The 12742-nt window shown below is 42.1% G+C and overlaps 1 protein-coding gene across 1 annotated transcript; it reads right to left on the bottom strand.

Annotated features, from left to right (window-relative positions):
* Positions 1–157: 157 nt before the first annotated feature.
* On the bottom strand, positions 158–12467 carry fasn2 (fatty acid synthase 2). The gene is made up of 7 exons (XM_015955437.3): positions 11888–12467; positions 10060–10213; positions 9801–9961; positions 9052–9258; positions 8784–8965; positions 1930–7780; positions 158–1790 (listed from the first exon to the last, which is right to left on the bottom strand). Exons 1-6 carry the CDS (start codon positions 11943–11945, stop codon positions 2252–2254), a joined length of 6291 nt encoding a protein of 2096 aa, XP_015810923.3. The 5' UTR covers positions 11946–12467; the 3' UTR covers positions 158–1790; positions 1930–2251.
* Positions 12468–12742: the final 275 nt, after the last annotated feature.

Genomic DNA, 12742 nt, shown 5'->3' with positions numbered 1-12742 from the left:
TTCTGATTATAAGTTGGTTTGAAGCTGTGTATCATAACATTTTAGAATATCTGTAAATAAACCAACATTGTCAGTTATGTGCATTCTCTTTTGTTGTGTAAAAATGAAGCAGAATTATGAAAAAAAGCCAAACTTGCATCATAAACACTGGAAAATATTCACGACTTGCAAACTCATTTGTTTATTAGCTATTCTAGAAAATACAGACATGCATTTTGTGGAAGTTATTACATTATTTTACTATTTTATCAGTGTCTTATACATAATTTAATTACATATATAAATCAGAGAGGATGTTCTTTTTCTACTTGTAATAAATCAGTGTGTCAGAAAGAAAAACGGATTGGTCACTGACAGACAGAAAACAGTTTCATATTTTCCACCATCACTTTCAAGCTGATAATCAGGATAATTAATATCTTATCGGTGATAAGGAGTGGCCATGCTTGACTGTAAGAGATAACTAAGTCAATACAAGCTGATAAGATGAACAATAAACATGTAACTACCACATATCTGGGCTTGACTAGAAAAAGCACATCTATAAATTAAAAACATAAAAAAAATCCCATTTTATGGCTACTTTTGAAGCCACTTTTTGAACATTTTGAACATTCTCACTCCCAACGCGTCAAAAACAAACGCTTGGTCAGCCACCCTCTGCGTCAGACCCCTGATGCCAAAAATGCCCTTTTTCGTTACTTATGTGCGAAAAGAGGTTTTTCCGTTTTCTGACTGCAGATCCCAAAGCAGTGTAAAACTGACGCGATGGGATGTCCGCTGATGAGGCACCGAACCAGCTTGTTGTACCTCACCCTAACCTTAACCATCTTACTACCTAAAACGTTACTCTCACTGTGATCAAGCGTTTGTTTCCCATGCATTCTGACTCTGACCGTCAGAGTCTGACTGTGAATTTTCGTATTTGCCGCCCAAGGGGAACGTTAGAACATACCATCTGGCGAGGGGGAGGTTACAAATACCCTCTACCTTTAACCTCCACCTTGGTAGTTGAAACCTCCCCCTCGCGTTGCCTCGGTCCAAATTCGACCAATGACAAGGCGGCTCCCGCCGTTCACTTCAAAGAGCCGGCTCTTAGAGCGACCGACACATCACTAACGTGTTAGCTAGCAAGATGGTTAAGGTTAGGATATGGGTGAGGGGAAGGTTAAATAAGAGGATAAGGTTAGGGTGAGGTACAATGAGCTTGTTTGGTGCCCCGGCTGCGGACATCCCATCGCGTCAGCGTAACGCTGCATTGGGATCTGCAATCAGAAAACGGGAAAACCCCTTTTCGCACATAAGTGACGAAAAAGGGCACTTTTGGCGTCAGGGGTCTGACCGGAGGGTGGCTGACCAAGCGTTTGTTTTTGACGCGCTGGGAGTGAGAATGTGTTGACTGTGTTTAATGCCTTAATTCGTCATCTTTCAAAACTAGGATGGAGTTTCCATAAAATGATTAAAATGAAGAAAATTGTCATGACTTGTGGAAGGTGTCTAACCCAAGACATGCAGAATCAGCACGGGAGTCAGGAGGTAAGAAATTAAAGACTTTTATTAACAAACGGGAACTAAAGGAGCACTGAAATCCAGTGAATGATGCCGTGGCCGATAGTTCAGAGTCCTTAGCTCAGCGAGCTGTGGGGTGCCGAGGTGGACGAGTGTGGCGACCCAGCCGGGCGGGAGGTGAGGAAGCAGAGAGGGGAGATGCAGGAGCTGTGGAGGAGGATGGGCCGTGGTATGAAGGTCCGTGGATCTTAGCAGAGCTGGTGAAGGTAGTGGTGATAATCCTAGGAGGGCAAACAGACAGGGCTTCAGGAGCAAGTTCAAAATCGTAATCCAAAAGACAGTCCAAAGTGAAAATCCAGATAATCCAAACACGCGAGGGCAAACTACTAGGAGCAAACAAGTACGAGTGGCAGGCGTTACCAAAACTGGAGTAATCATCCGGCTTCGAGTGGTGTCTCCATCCTCCTTTTAAACCCAAGCTCCTAATGATTGATTTGGCACAGCTGGTGCCCCTCTGCTCCTCACCTGTGGAACACAGAACCTCAAAGATGGTTAATTTAGGAGGAGCACTCACCTCGGCACGAGGATCATGACAAAAATAAATGCATCAAAAACAGAAAAAAAATATATAGAAAAATTAATCACAGTGTGAGAGAAAGGATTGGCGTGAGCACAAATATTTAGTTTTTAAAAAAAAAAAAGAAAAAAAAAGTTCAGTTCACTGTTGCTTTAACTTCTTTTTTTACAATCTTGTAGACAGATCACTCAAGCCTTCTGCCAGGAAAGACTTCTCCCCCTCATCTGCTTCACCCAGTGTAGCAATCACTGTTGATAACGTAGCATTTGGATCCAACAGTTTCACAAGGGGCACATTCACACCTCTCTCCTGAAACATGAGATTCTGGAGAGTCATGGCCTGCATGGAGTCCATCCCTAAAGACGACAGCAGAACCTGCTCACTGAGATCGCTCTGATCAGTGCCGATGGTCTCGCTCAGCACAGAGATGACGTATTCTTTTGGTGAAACAGTATCGGTTTGCTTAGCCTCAGAATTTGTTTCTTTGGATTTTTGGAAGGCCTCGTCAACTAATGCTTTAAGACGCAAGGTAAGGGCTTTGTTCTGAGAGAGAACGTTGAACCTGATGTTCCTGAAGTGAAACCTGCACACGGCTTGTTGGGGCTGGTTGAGCATGAGGCACTGCTCCAAGCTTTTGTGAATCTCTGCCACATCCAACACCATCATCCCCTTTGCCTCAAGAAAGCGAAGGAAGTGCTCTTTGTTCAGCAGCAGACCGAGATTTAGGGCTCCCCAGCTGATCGACTGCCCGGGCAGTCCAAGTCTGCGCCTGTACTGGCAGAACAGGTCAAGGAAGGAGTTGGCAGCTGCGTAGTTTGTTTGCGATGCGTTTCCTAGGAATGCAGAGATGGAGGAGTAGCACACAAAGTAGTCTAACTCACAGTGCTGAGTCACTCGGTGCAAATTCAAGACGCCATTCACTTTGGGTTTTAAAACTTTCTCATAAAGTGATCTGTTCAGGGTCTCAATCAGCCCGTCGTGCAGGACCACCGCGCTGTGAAACACTCCTCTTATTGGACAGCCACTGAACCTATGCTCAATGGCATTGACCATGTTGTGCACAAGTTCAAATACAGACACATCGCACTCCATGCTGGTGATGCTGTTTCCACATTGTTTCTGAATGGTGAGCAGTTCTCGCTGCACATCTGGAGTTGGTTTGCTCCTGGAGAGAACAACGACATACTCCCCACCTCTTTGGGAGATAAACTTGACCGTCTCGAAACCCAAACCAGACAGACCACCAGCTACAATGTAGACGGATTTCTTTCTAAATAGCTGTTTGTTTGGTGGCAGCAGTGGAATTTCAGATATACCGCTTACACTCTTTTCCAGAGCTATCACCGCCAGCTTCTTTGAACTGAAATACGATGGTAGTTTTTCTGATTTGAGGCTTTCGCGTTCAGATTTGTCATTCTGAAAGGTGAAGTTATCGAGAGTGAACTTCCTGCTCAGGTTCAGAGATTTCAGCCAACGATAGATGCGTGGTCTGCGTTCTCTCAGGTTCCCTTTTTGCAAAACGGCCCACATCTGAATCGCCTGTACGTGAACAGTCTCTTTTACATTTTGGCACAAATCCTGAACAAGCAAATGCTGCTTTTGAGACTCGCAGACGATTACAACGTGTTGGACACCTGGAAAGCTGCTTGCTTTTGCTGTGAGGGATTCATCAAATGGTGGCAGAATGACAAATGCATCCACTTGACTGCTGTCTACAAACGAGCTGTTAGACTGTGTGGCTAAAATCACATTCCAGCCTGATTTGTGAGAGGTAAGTGCCAAGACTTTCACCAGAACAGAATCAGGTTCCGTGCAAATGATTCCCAAGTCGTGTTTGGCTCTTGGTAAGGCTCGATGGAGGATCTCCCACGCTAGGACAAAAAAGGAAACACACGGAGTTTTGAGAAGGAATGGGAACCTCCTGGTGCTGTAGCACACATGCTCTGACACTTGAACCCTACTAGCAGCCACAACTGGATAACAAGAAGCTACGTGATCCCCAACTTTGAGCTTTCTGACATCTTTCCCAACTGCTGTAACAGTACCACTAAAGTCAAGGGCAAGAAGCCTGTGCTTCTGGGATGAGTGTTTGCTCCAATACAGAGTTGGGCCAAATTTGAGAACCGAGTCACTGACGGGGAAGTAATCCGCAGAGTGAGCACATATTGCATTGGGTTGAATTTCCACAGATGAGTTGCTGACTGTCTGGGCCTCTTCCACACAAAGAAGAGCACTCACTTGGGTAATTTGATGTGCATCATTAGTCTGGAAGATGCACGGTTTAGACGTTAAAGAGGTGTAACTCCCCTCTTTAGTCTCAGGGACTTCCAGCGGGGTACGGACTATGGAAGGTTTCAAGATCAGCCCGTCTTTTACCACCAGCTCTGGGTACTCGCTGCAGGGATGTGATCTCAGGACATCTGAAAGAGCTGTGATGTCCTGATTTGAGATTGCACTTATGTCAATCAGTTGAAAAGAAAGATCTGGCAACTCTGCCGCAAGTGATCTCATCATACCAGCAAGAGCAAAACCAGGACTTATGTGGTCTACAGTAACGTCAGACGATCGATAGGTCACAGCTCGGATTGCTTTGGGGAAGCAGATCCGCTTCATCTCCAGGACTATTTGGCGGAAAATCTCACAGCAGTTTGCCAGATTCTGCAGGGTGACGTCGGCTGCCTGTGACGTGAGGTTCTCTTTTCCCCACAAAAACAACACCTCGTCAAAGTTTTTATTAACATTTGAGATTTTGAGATTTGTCAGAACAGATGGAAATCCGTTGCTTAAGATGTCTTTTGCATGTGTGAAAGAAATACACTTAGATTTAGGGTCTAAATGTTGCCGTAGAGCTTTTGAGATCCCCAAACAGTCAGCAAAGACCAAAGTCTTCGGAGGAGGTGAAGGGGGGAAGCGTTTAGGGACTACAGTGAAACTATTGTGGTAGAAATACTCGTCAACAACATGAGAGCGACTGCCGAGGTACTTGATTATCACGTGCTTCAACTCGGCCAAAATTCTGCCTTCCTTATCTACAAAGCAACCACAAACCTCAAAGTGATCAACGCCCATGTCAACCGTTCTCAGATAGATAACCATCTCATTTTCCAAGGGTTCAAACACTGTGAGGGTGCCTATTTTGGCGGGAAATCCAGGTCTGCCTGCAAAGGTGTGTTTGACTGTAATGGAGAGAAGCTGCATCAAATAATCCAGCACAACGGGATGAATGCAGTAGTCGTGCAAATGAGACTGCAGATCATCTGGTACCGAAACAACTGCAATCGCCTCCTTAAGATCTTCCCCATAATGCACATCTGCCTTATTCTGGAAGACATCTCCATACTGGAAGCCTCCTTGAGAGAGGTAACCGTAAAACTCCTCAAAACTCACAACAGACGTGCATCGTTTGTAGATGGAGCTTAATGAAATGCTCGGATTTTTAACCATCCTTTCTTTCTTAGAAACCACCGAGCCTGAGGCGTACACAGCAGATGCAGAAAATATAGAGAAACTAGTTCCATCTACTGTTTGTTCCAATTGCACTTTCATCTCAGGAGAATTTTGTGTTAAAACAAAAGGACTGAGAAAACTGACACTGAGCTGAAGTGAGCTGAGGGGTACTTTTGGGTTTGCGCTGGCCATGAATGCAGCCAAACCCAGCTCAGCATAGAAGGCACCAGGGATGATGGGTACATTATTGTGTTTGTGCTCTTTTAGGTAGAAGGTAGAGTCAGATGTGAGATTGCAGCTGAACATATCGCCCTCACTTCCCATGTTGCAGAGCACGGGATGAGTGCTGGATTTACCGTACTGAGCTGCTTTCATTATGACGTCCCTGTTTTGGCAATCAAACTGGTACGTTGGGAAGAACAGTGGTATTGTCTCGTAGCCTCTGTAGAAGCTGTTCCAGTTGACCTGGACGCCCAGCTCAAACAGTTTAGAAACAACAGAGATAAGGGACTCGTGATCTTTTTGCGGCTCTACTGAAGCAACAACAGCTATGTTGTTTCCCAGAGTTTCCATAATGTTTCTCTGCAGTGCCTTTCTTGGCCCTATCTCTAAAAAGACTACCCCCCTCTTCCCTTTAGTTGACAACCTCAAAGCCTGCTCAAAAGCAACTGGCTCACGAATGTTTCTCGCCCAGTATTCGCCTGAGCAGAAATCTCCCTGCTGGATTTCCTTCCCTGTGACCGTTGAAAACAGCTCCATGTCAAGGTTGTTCTCCTGCAAGGAGCCGATCATCTCCTTGATTTTGGGTAGAATTGGATCCATCATGTGACTGTGGTAAGCAGCGGGAACATCGAGCAGATGAAGAAACAGATTCTGACCATTAGCAGAGTTGGAAAGCTCCTCATGGAGGCTGTCAATTGCATCTGCGTCACCTGAGAGGGTGCAGGATTGTGGGCTGTTGAAGGCAGCAAGGTCGAGTCTTCCAGAGTATTTAGGGAGAAGAGAAGCTACCTCTGATACGGCTATGTTGCTGATCACAAGCATCTTTCCGCCTGTGACTTTTCCCTGAAGGAAGCTGCGGAAGTAAATGATTTTCACAGCATCTTTGAGAGATAAAAGGCCTGAACAATGAGCTGCAGCAACTTCCCCTATAGAGTGTCCTAGCACCGCGTCGGGTTTGACCCCCCAGTGCCGGAGTAATGCATTAATGCCGACCTGGATCGCAAAGAGGAGGGGCTGTCCAACATCTGGGTTTTTAAAGCCACAACTTTCATACTCACTTTCAAGTGAGTCCAGGATGTTCAGAGGGCTCAGATTTAGGAAAAGTTCTGTAATTTCTTTGATCTTTTCTCTGAAAACGGGTTCATTTCTCAGCAACTGTTTGCACATGCCGTGGTAGGTGACGCCATTTCCACAGAAGACAAACACCAATCTCGAATCAGAGGGAGCTGGGTGAACGGTTTTACCGACGGCGACTCGTAGCTTCTCCTTAAGATCACCCATAGAAGAAACCAAAATGGCTTTCCTGTATTTATGTTTCTGGTGGCTTCTTCGACAAGCTGATGTGTACAACAGAGAATCCAGATGAACTTCATCATCTACCTCCAGCTGTTTAATGGTATCCTCGATCATCATGGTGAGACATTTTTGGGAATTAGCCGAAATGACGAAATATTTTGTTTTCTTCTCTTCGATTTTCTGCTCAACATCTGACTGCAAGTGCTGTTTGACTATAGCATGTGCATTTGTTCCCCCAAACCCAAAGCTGTTTACCCCCGCGACTCTGGCTGTGGAAGATCCCCATATTTCAGTCTTCCATGGAATTCTTACATTCAAGGCATTGGTGTCAATGCTGGAAGTTTCTTCAGAGTAGAAAACAGATGGGACGATGGTTTTGTGCTTCATCATCAGGAGCACCTTAATGAGTCCGGCCACTCCGGCCGCAGATTCCGTGTGTCCGATGTTGCCCTTCACGGATCCAATCAGCAGTGGCCCAGAACCGGCCGGTCTGGCTTTAGCAATAACATTGGAGATGCTTCCAGCCTCCGTTGGATCTCCAGCTGGGGTTCCAGTTCCATGAGCTTCTATGTACTGGACGCAAGCGATGTCCGTGTCTGAGTAGATTCTTCTCAGCAGCTCCTCTTGTTGACTCATGGAGGGTTTGGTGATCGGAGTGACGGAACGTCCATCCTGGTTTACTGCGGTTTTGCTGATGATGCCCCAAATGTGGTCATGGTCTCGAAGAGCCTGAAAGTTTTTAACGAGATCAGAACGTGGCCATAATGAAATATGACGTTGGACAATTATTCCAAAATTCTCATAATTTTGGGAGGGAGGTTTTATTCACCCAGTTGCTATAATTTTGCTCTCATTTATTAGGAACAAACGCCCCCTCGTTTCCATAAGAGGTCTGATATTTTCGCCTTGTGTTTCTTCTTTTTTTACAATATTAAGTTTTGTTTCTGGTTTGTTTTAACCTCAACCATTGACTCATTATAACTGGTTCCAGGAATACAACATGTTGTTGGTGTCAAAATAAACAGCCCCCTAGTGGCTGGTTGCAGTATGGGGAAAAAACACATATTTCATTGTTTGGATTTTATTTTTGGTACCTTCCTGCTATATATTCAAAAATGTATTTACCTATTTCTAAGCAAAGTAAATTTAATACGAACATAAACATGGATGCAGTCATAGATTTACGGTAAAATCAATCATCTGTTTCTACAATATAAAACAATATCTCATAAATAAAAAGTCAAGTGATTAGATAAGCTGGCAAAATGTTTCTAAAGAAGAAAATAATGTAAAAACTTTCAATTTAAAGTTAGAACCTTCAGATTATTTATCCAGGTGTTATTTTGGATTTGGTCATCCCCTTTTTTTTGTACAATGTTTAAAAAACTTTTTATTCTGATGAATAAAAAGACATTTGACCACTTTGTTTTTAGACAATTTCAACCAATTAATGTGCTATTAGATAAAGTTGTTTTTTACGCAAAATGCTAAAAAAAAACAACAATTTTTGCTTTTTTAAAGGGATAAATGGGACTACATTGGAGACCTTGACGTGAGAAAATATTCAGATTTTTCCATTTACAATAATTTACATCCAAAATCCATAAAAATTGTTTTACAATCGTACTGTGAGTTAAGGAATCGAATGAACATAAAATATTTTATGATATCTACACATCTTTAATCTTTAATCAAACAAAAACTAGTAAAACATAGTCTCTATATTTCTTACGTTTCTCAGTGGTTTGAGGAGAACCACCCCACATCCTTCTCCTCTGCCGTACCCATCGGCTCTACTGGAAAACGGTTGGCTTGTCCCTTCCGGTGAGATCATCTTGGCCTTACTGAGTGCTACAAACACCCTTGGCTCAATGATGCAGGTAACACCTCCACAAACAGCCATGTCACAGTCTCCTGATGAGATGAAATGTTTAAATGTCATATAAATGATAAAACACAACGCTGTCTCTTTGTTACGAGTCAATTGGGTCCATGTAGACCTTGTTTGATGGACTGGCAGGCGAGATGAAGGGCAACAAGTGAGGACGAGCAGGCACAGTCGACGGACAGCGAAGGTCCTGTGAAGTTAAAGGTGTAGGAGACTCTGTTTGCAGCGATGCTCATGGCGAGCCCGGTTCCGGTCCAGTGGTTAATCACACTGGGGTGCACATGTGCAGCATTTGTTTCATAATCTCGGTTCATTATGCCTGGAGATACAGAAATTTGGCTTAAAAATTCAAAACATGTACGAACTAAATTTTCTATGCAAAGCCATAAAAAGGAAGCCTGCAAGCCATCCTACTCATGTGAATATAGCCTGGCCATGTCCCACTGACGGCTCTCAGTCATGGGGCAGGATCTACGGTTGTCTTTCAAACTGTCTCCTCATGCTACTGGATAACAAACAACGTGATGTACTCCCTGCTACCGAGGTCAGTCAACGAGGCAGTCCACCATAATTCATCAAAGGTGGTGCAAATACATCCTTTTTCTAAAAAAGTAAGTACCTCCATCTGCATTTGAGTCAAAGAAAAACCCAAACAAGCCACCATCACCTTTGCTTTTTTATAGCCCGGCCACCAACAAATTGCTGTGACTGGCCTACTAAACCAATAGGGCGCTGTTACTGGACTACTAGGATGTCAGCCAATGGGGAAGTCTGCCATAGATCATGGAAGGAGGTTCCAATGAAGTGTGGCTAGACCGACAAGCTGAGCAAAAAAGCAAAGATACATTTTTGCAAATTTACCAAAAAAGACTCCGGTCCTGGTCCCGCTGGCCTTCTCCAAAGGAAGTCCAGCATTTTCTAGAGCTCTGTAAACACACTGAAGGAGCAGCTTTTGTTGGGGATCCATTTGTTCTACTTCGCTGTCGCTGATGCCAAAAAACTTGTGGTCAAATTCGTTAAATCTGGGAAAAAAATGACATATTCTGTCAACAGGCCGTATCAACATCAAACCGTAAAAACCACAAATGGATTGGATTAAGTTAAATAACAGACTTCATACCCATTGATGAGCGAGGCCTTGCCTGTGCGAGATTTACCCGGCTTTGAGTCATCTGGGTCCAACCACCTCGAAATGTCAAATCTCTCCTTGGGGATCGGAACACAACAGTTTCTGCCTTCAAGCAGAACTTTCCAGAAATGCTCGAGACCTTCTCCTGCAGATAAAAAAAACCTGTTGTAATGCAGGGGATGTGTACAGATGCTTTTTGTTGTATAATTAAATAGTAACAATTATGATGTATTCTTTGGATTTGAGTTTTTAAAAAAGTTTTTCTTTTAATCACTATTTTGATTTCCCAGGAGAGAGAACATGGTTTCTGGCTAACTTAAAGAAAGGTTAAATTGGGATTATTTAAAATTCTATAAAATTGAACCAATATAAGCTGTTGGCTCTGATGAAGGCAACAGCTGTAGCCAGCACATGTCAGCAAGAAGGTAAAAACCAATCTCTATTGCTCTGTAAATAAAAAACAACAGAAAATTCGAACTGGAAAACCAACACAGAACAAAAGCAACAAAGATATTTTATTAATATTACATTCAGGGTTAAATACTGTCCGTATTCACATTGGACTACTCAAACATAAATACATTATTTTGGAAAGTTACTCATCCTTCATTAGTTATTGTAATAGTTAAATTTTATTTGTCTTTAATTTTGATTTTAGACCATATAATTATAAAATATTGCATTTAATAACATTTTGTAATTTACCTGATTAAATACGTTTATCAAATTAAATCAGCTGTATTCAACATTTATTCATTTTTCAATAGTTTGTTTTTCAACCAAACAGTTTTTTATTTGTATTTTATTTATTTATTGTGAAATCCAAATACATTAATGCACTTTCTGTTTAAAACTAAATATGGGCTTTTTAAAAGTCAGTGTTCGTGTGTGATTATTAGATGCATTTGGGTATTTATTGGTCTTTGAACTAATAACTAATAGTTTTACATCGGACACGTTTGATTAGAAACTGTAAAACTGGTAAAAGTTTGTAACTACTTATGAACGCTGTAGTAACTGCTACATCCCTATTCTCGAAAGCCAGAGGTTCCCAAACTTTTTCCTTGAGGACCCCCTTGCCCATGTCCGAGACAAGCCAGGACTCCCAACCCCAACTGCTCCACTCATACACCCATTAAATGTGATGATGTACACATTTATATAGACATACAGCGTTATAACTTTCATGCAGAGTTCTAATTATTCAGTAGCATGTTTTACTGAGATTTATGAACGTATATTTTTTACAAATAAAATCTTGCAAGCCCCACAACCTCAGCACAGACAATTATGGAACCCCCTGCAATCTAGTGGGGACTCCTTTGGGGGACCAGGACCTCAGTTTGGCAACCATATTAAAGGATTGAATTCTTGTGTTTTCATTCTGACCTAAATGAAACATATAAACCTCTAAAAGACAGAGTGGTCATCAGTTGAATCAGATGGCAGATTATAATGAAATCAAAAGTTAATTTAAAGAAAGAACAAAAGATAAAAAGAACTGCATTCTGTTACTGGTTACTTTTCGGTTTTTATTTCATTTGATTAGTTTATTTTGAAATCTAAATGATTTTGCAGTTTAATACAAAAATGTGCACATTTAAAAAGATATTTCTGTCTGTAAAAATGTCTGTGTGCATTTATTAGCTGTAGTTGGGTATTTATTGGTTTTATATCTGACATTATATAAGTACAAACATGCTGGTAAAATGTTGAACCTAAATATATTTATTTTATATTAATAATAGATTTTTTAAAATATAAAAGTCCCTCTAAGTCTGCCATAGATTTAGTTTCACATGTTTTTTTTTCTTCTCACCTCCTGGGAAGTTGCACCCGATTCCCACCACAGCAACACTGTCCTCAGCTTCTCCCATCCTGAACTCCTAAACCTTGAGAGCAGAGACCATCGTGTCAGCATCACTTCTCCTCTGAGTAATTTAAACCTTGTTTATGTTGGAGCTCGCCTCTAAACGGTTTGGTTAGTCCAGCTTTGCTCCACTCCAGTGGTTCTTTACATCCCTCCCACTCCCATTTTGTCTCAGAGATGTTATCACAGCTGATTCTTATAGGCTGCTTCTTTATGTGATAAAACATTTATCACTGATTGTATTCGTGACCATGGAGATGATGCACACATTTACAGTAACTTGCTGATTATTAACCCAACTTTACTCAGTGGAAGTCATTCACCTTCTTGCTTTGGAATTTGGCACATAAAACTGATGTGATTATACAAAATGTTACATTAATGTTATGTAAAAATATAAATAAATTCACAATGTTTAATCATTTTGCAAATCTAATACTTTATGAAGCTAATGATTTATGATTAATGACATTTAAACTTATGCCAAAATATCAGAAGCCATGCAAAATAATATGATTCCAATTCCACAACCAGTTACTCCAACAATACCTTCATCCAGATACAGAGACATCATTCCCTCTCACTTCTACCCTACTGACCAACTCGGATGGTGAGAAAATGGAGAATTTAGCTGTACTGCTAATTACCGGTACATGACAAATTGGTCTTAGGTGAAGGGTGAGACAAAGAACGGTTCAGAGGATCTTTCATGGATGTAAATTCAAAGAGTCGGATTACCCGGCTCGGAGGGTTACCGGGGTCCCACCCTGGAGCCAGGCCTGGGGTTGGGGCCTGTGAGCGAGC

This window comes from Nothobranchius furzeri, chromosome 7 (genome assembly GCF_043380555.1).
Source record: "Nothobranchius furzeri strain GRZ-AD chromosome 7, NfurGRZ-RIMD1, whole genome shotgun sequence".
Taxonomy (NCBI): domain Eukaryota; kingdom Metazoa; phylum Chordata; class Actinopteri; order Cyprinodontiformes; family Nothobranchiidae; genus Nothobranchius; species Nothobranchius furzeri.
Note: the sequence above shows the minus strand (reverse complement) of the source record. Positions and strands in the feature narration are given on the sequence as shown.

Coding starts and splice junctions, on each gene's coding strand:
- fasn2 (XM_015955437.3), bottom strand. CDS start 11,945: ATGGGAGAAGCTGAGGACAGTGTTGCTGTGGTGGGAATCGGGTGCAAC. Junction 9,962..10,059: donor AAGGCCTCGCTCATCAATGG/GTATGAAGTCTG, acceptor TTTTTTTCCCAG/ATTTAACGAATTTGACCACA. Junction 7,781..8,783: donor TCCTCAAACCACTGAGAAAC/GTAAGAAATATA, acceptor AAAAACTTTCAG/GCTCTTCGAGACCATGACCA.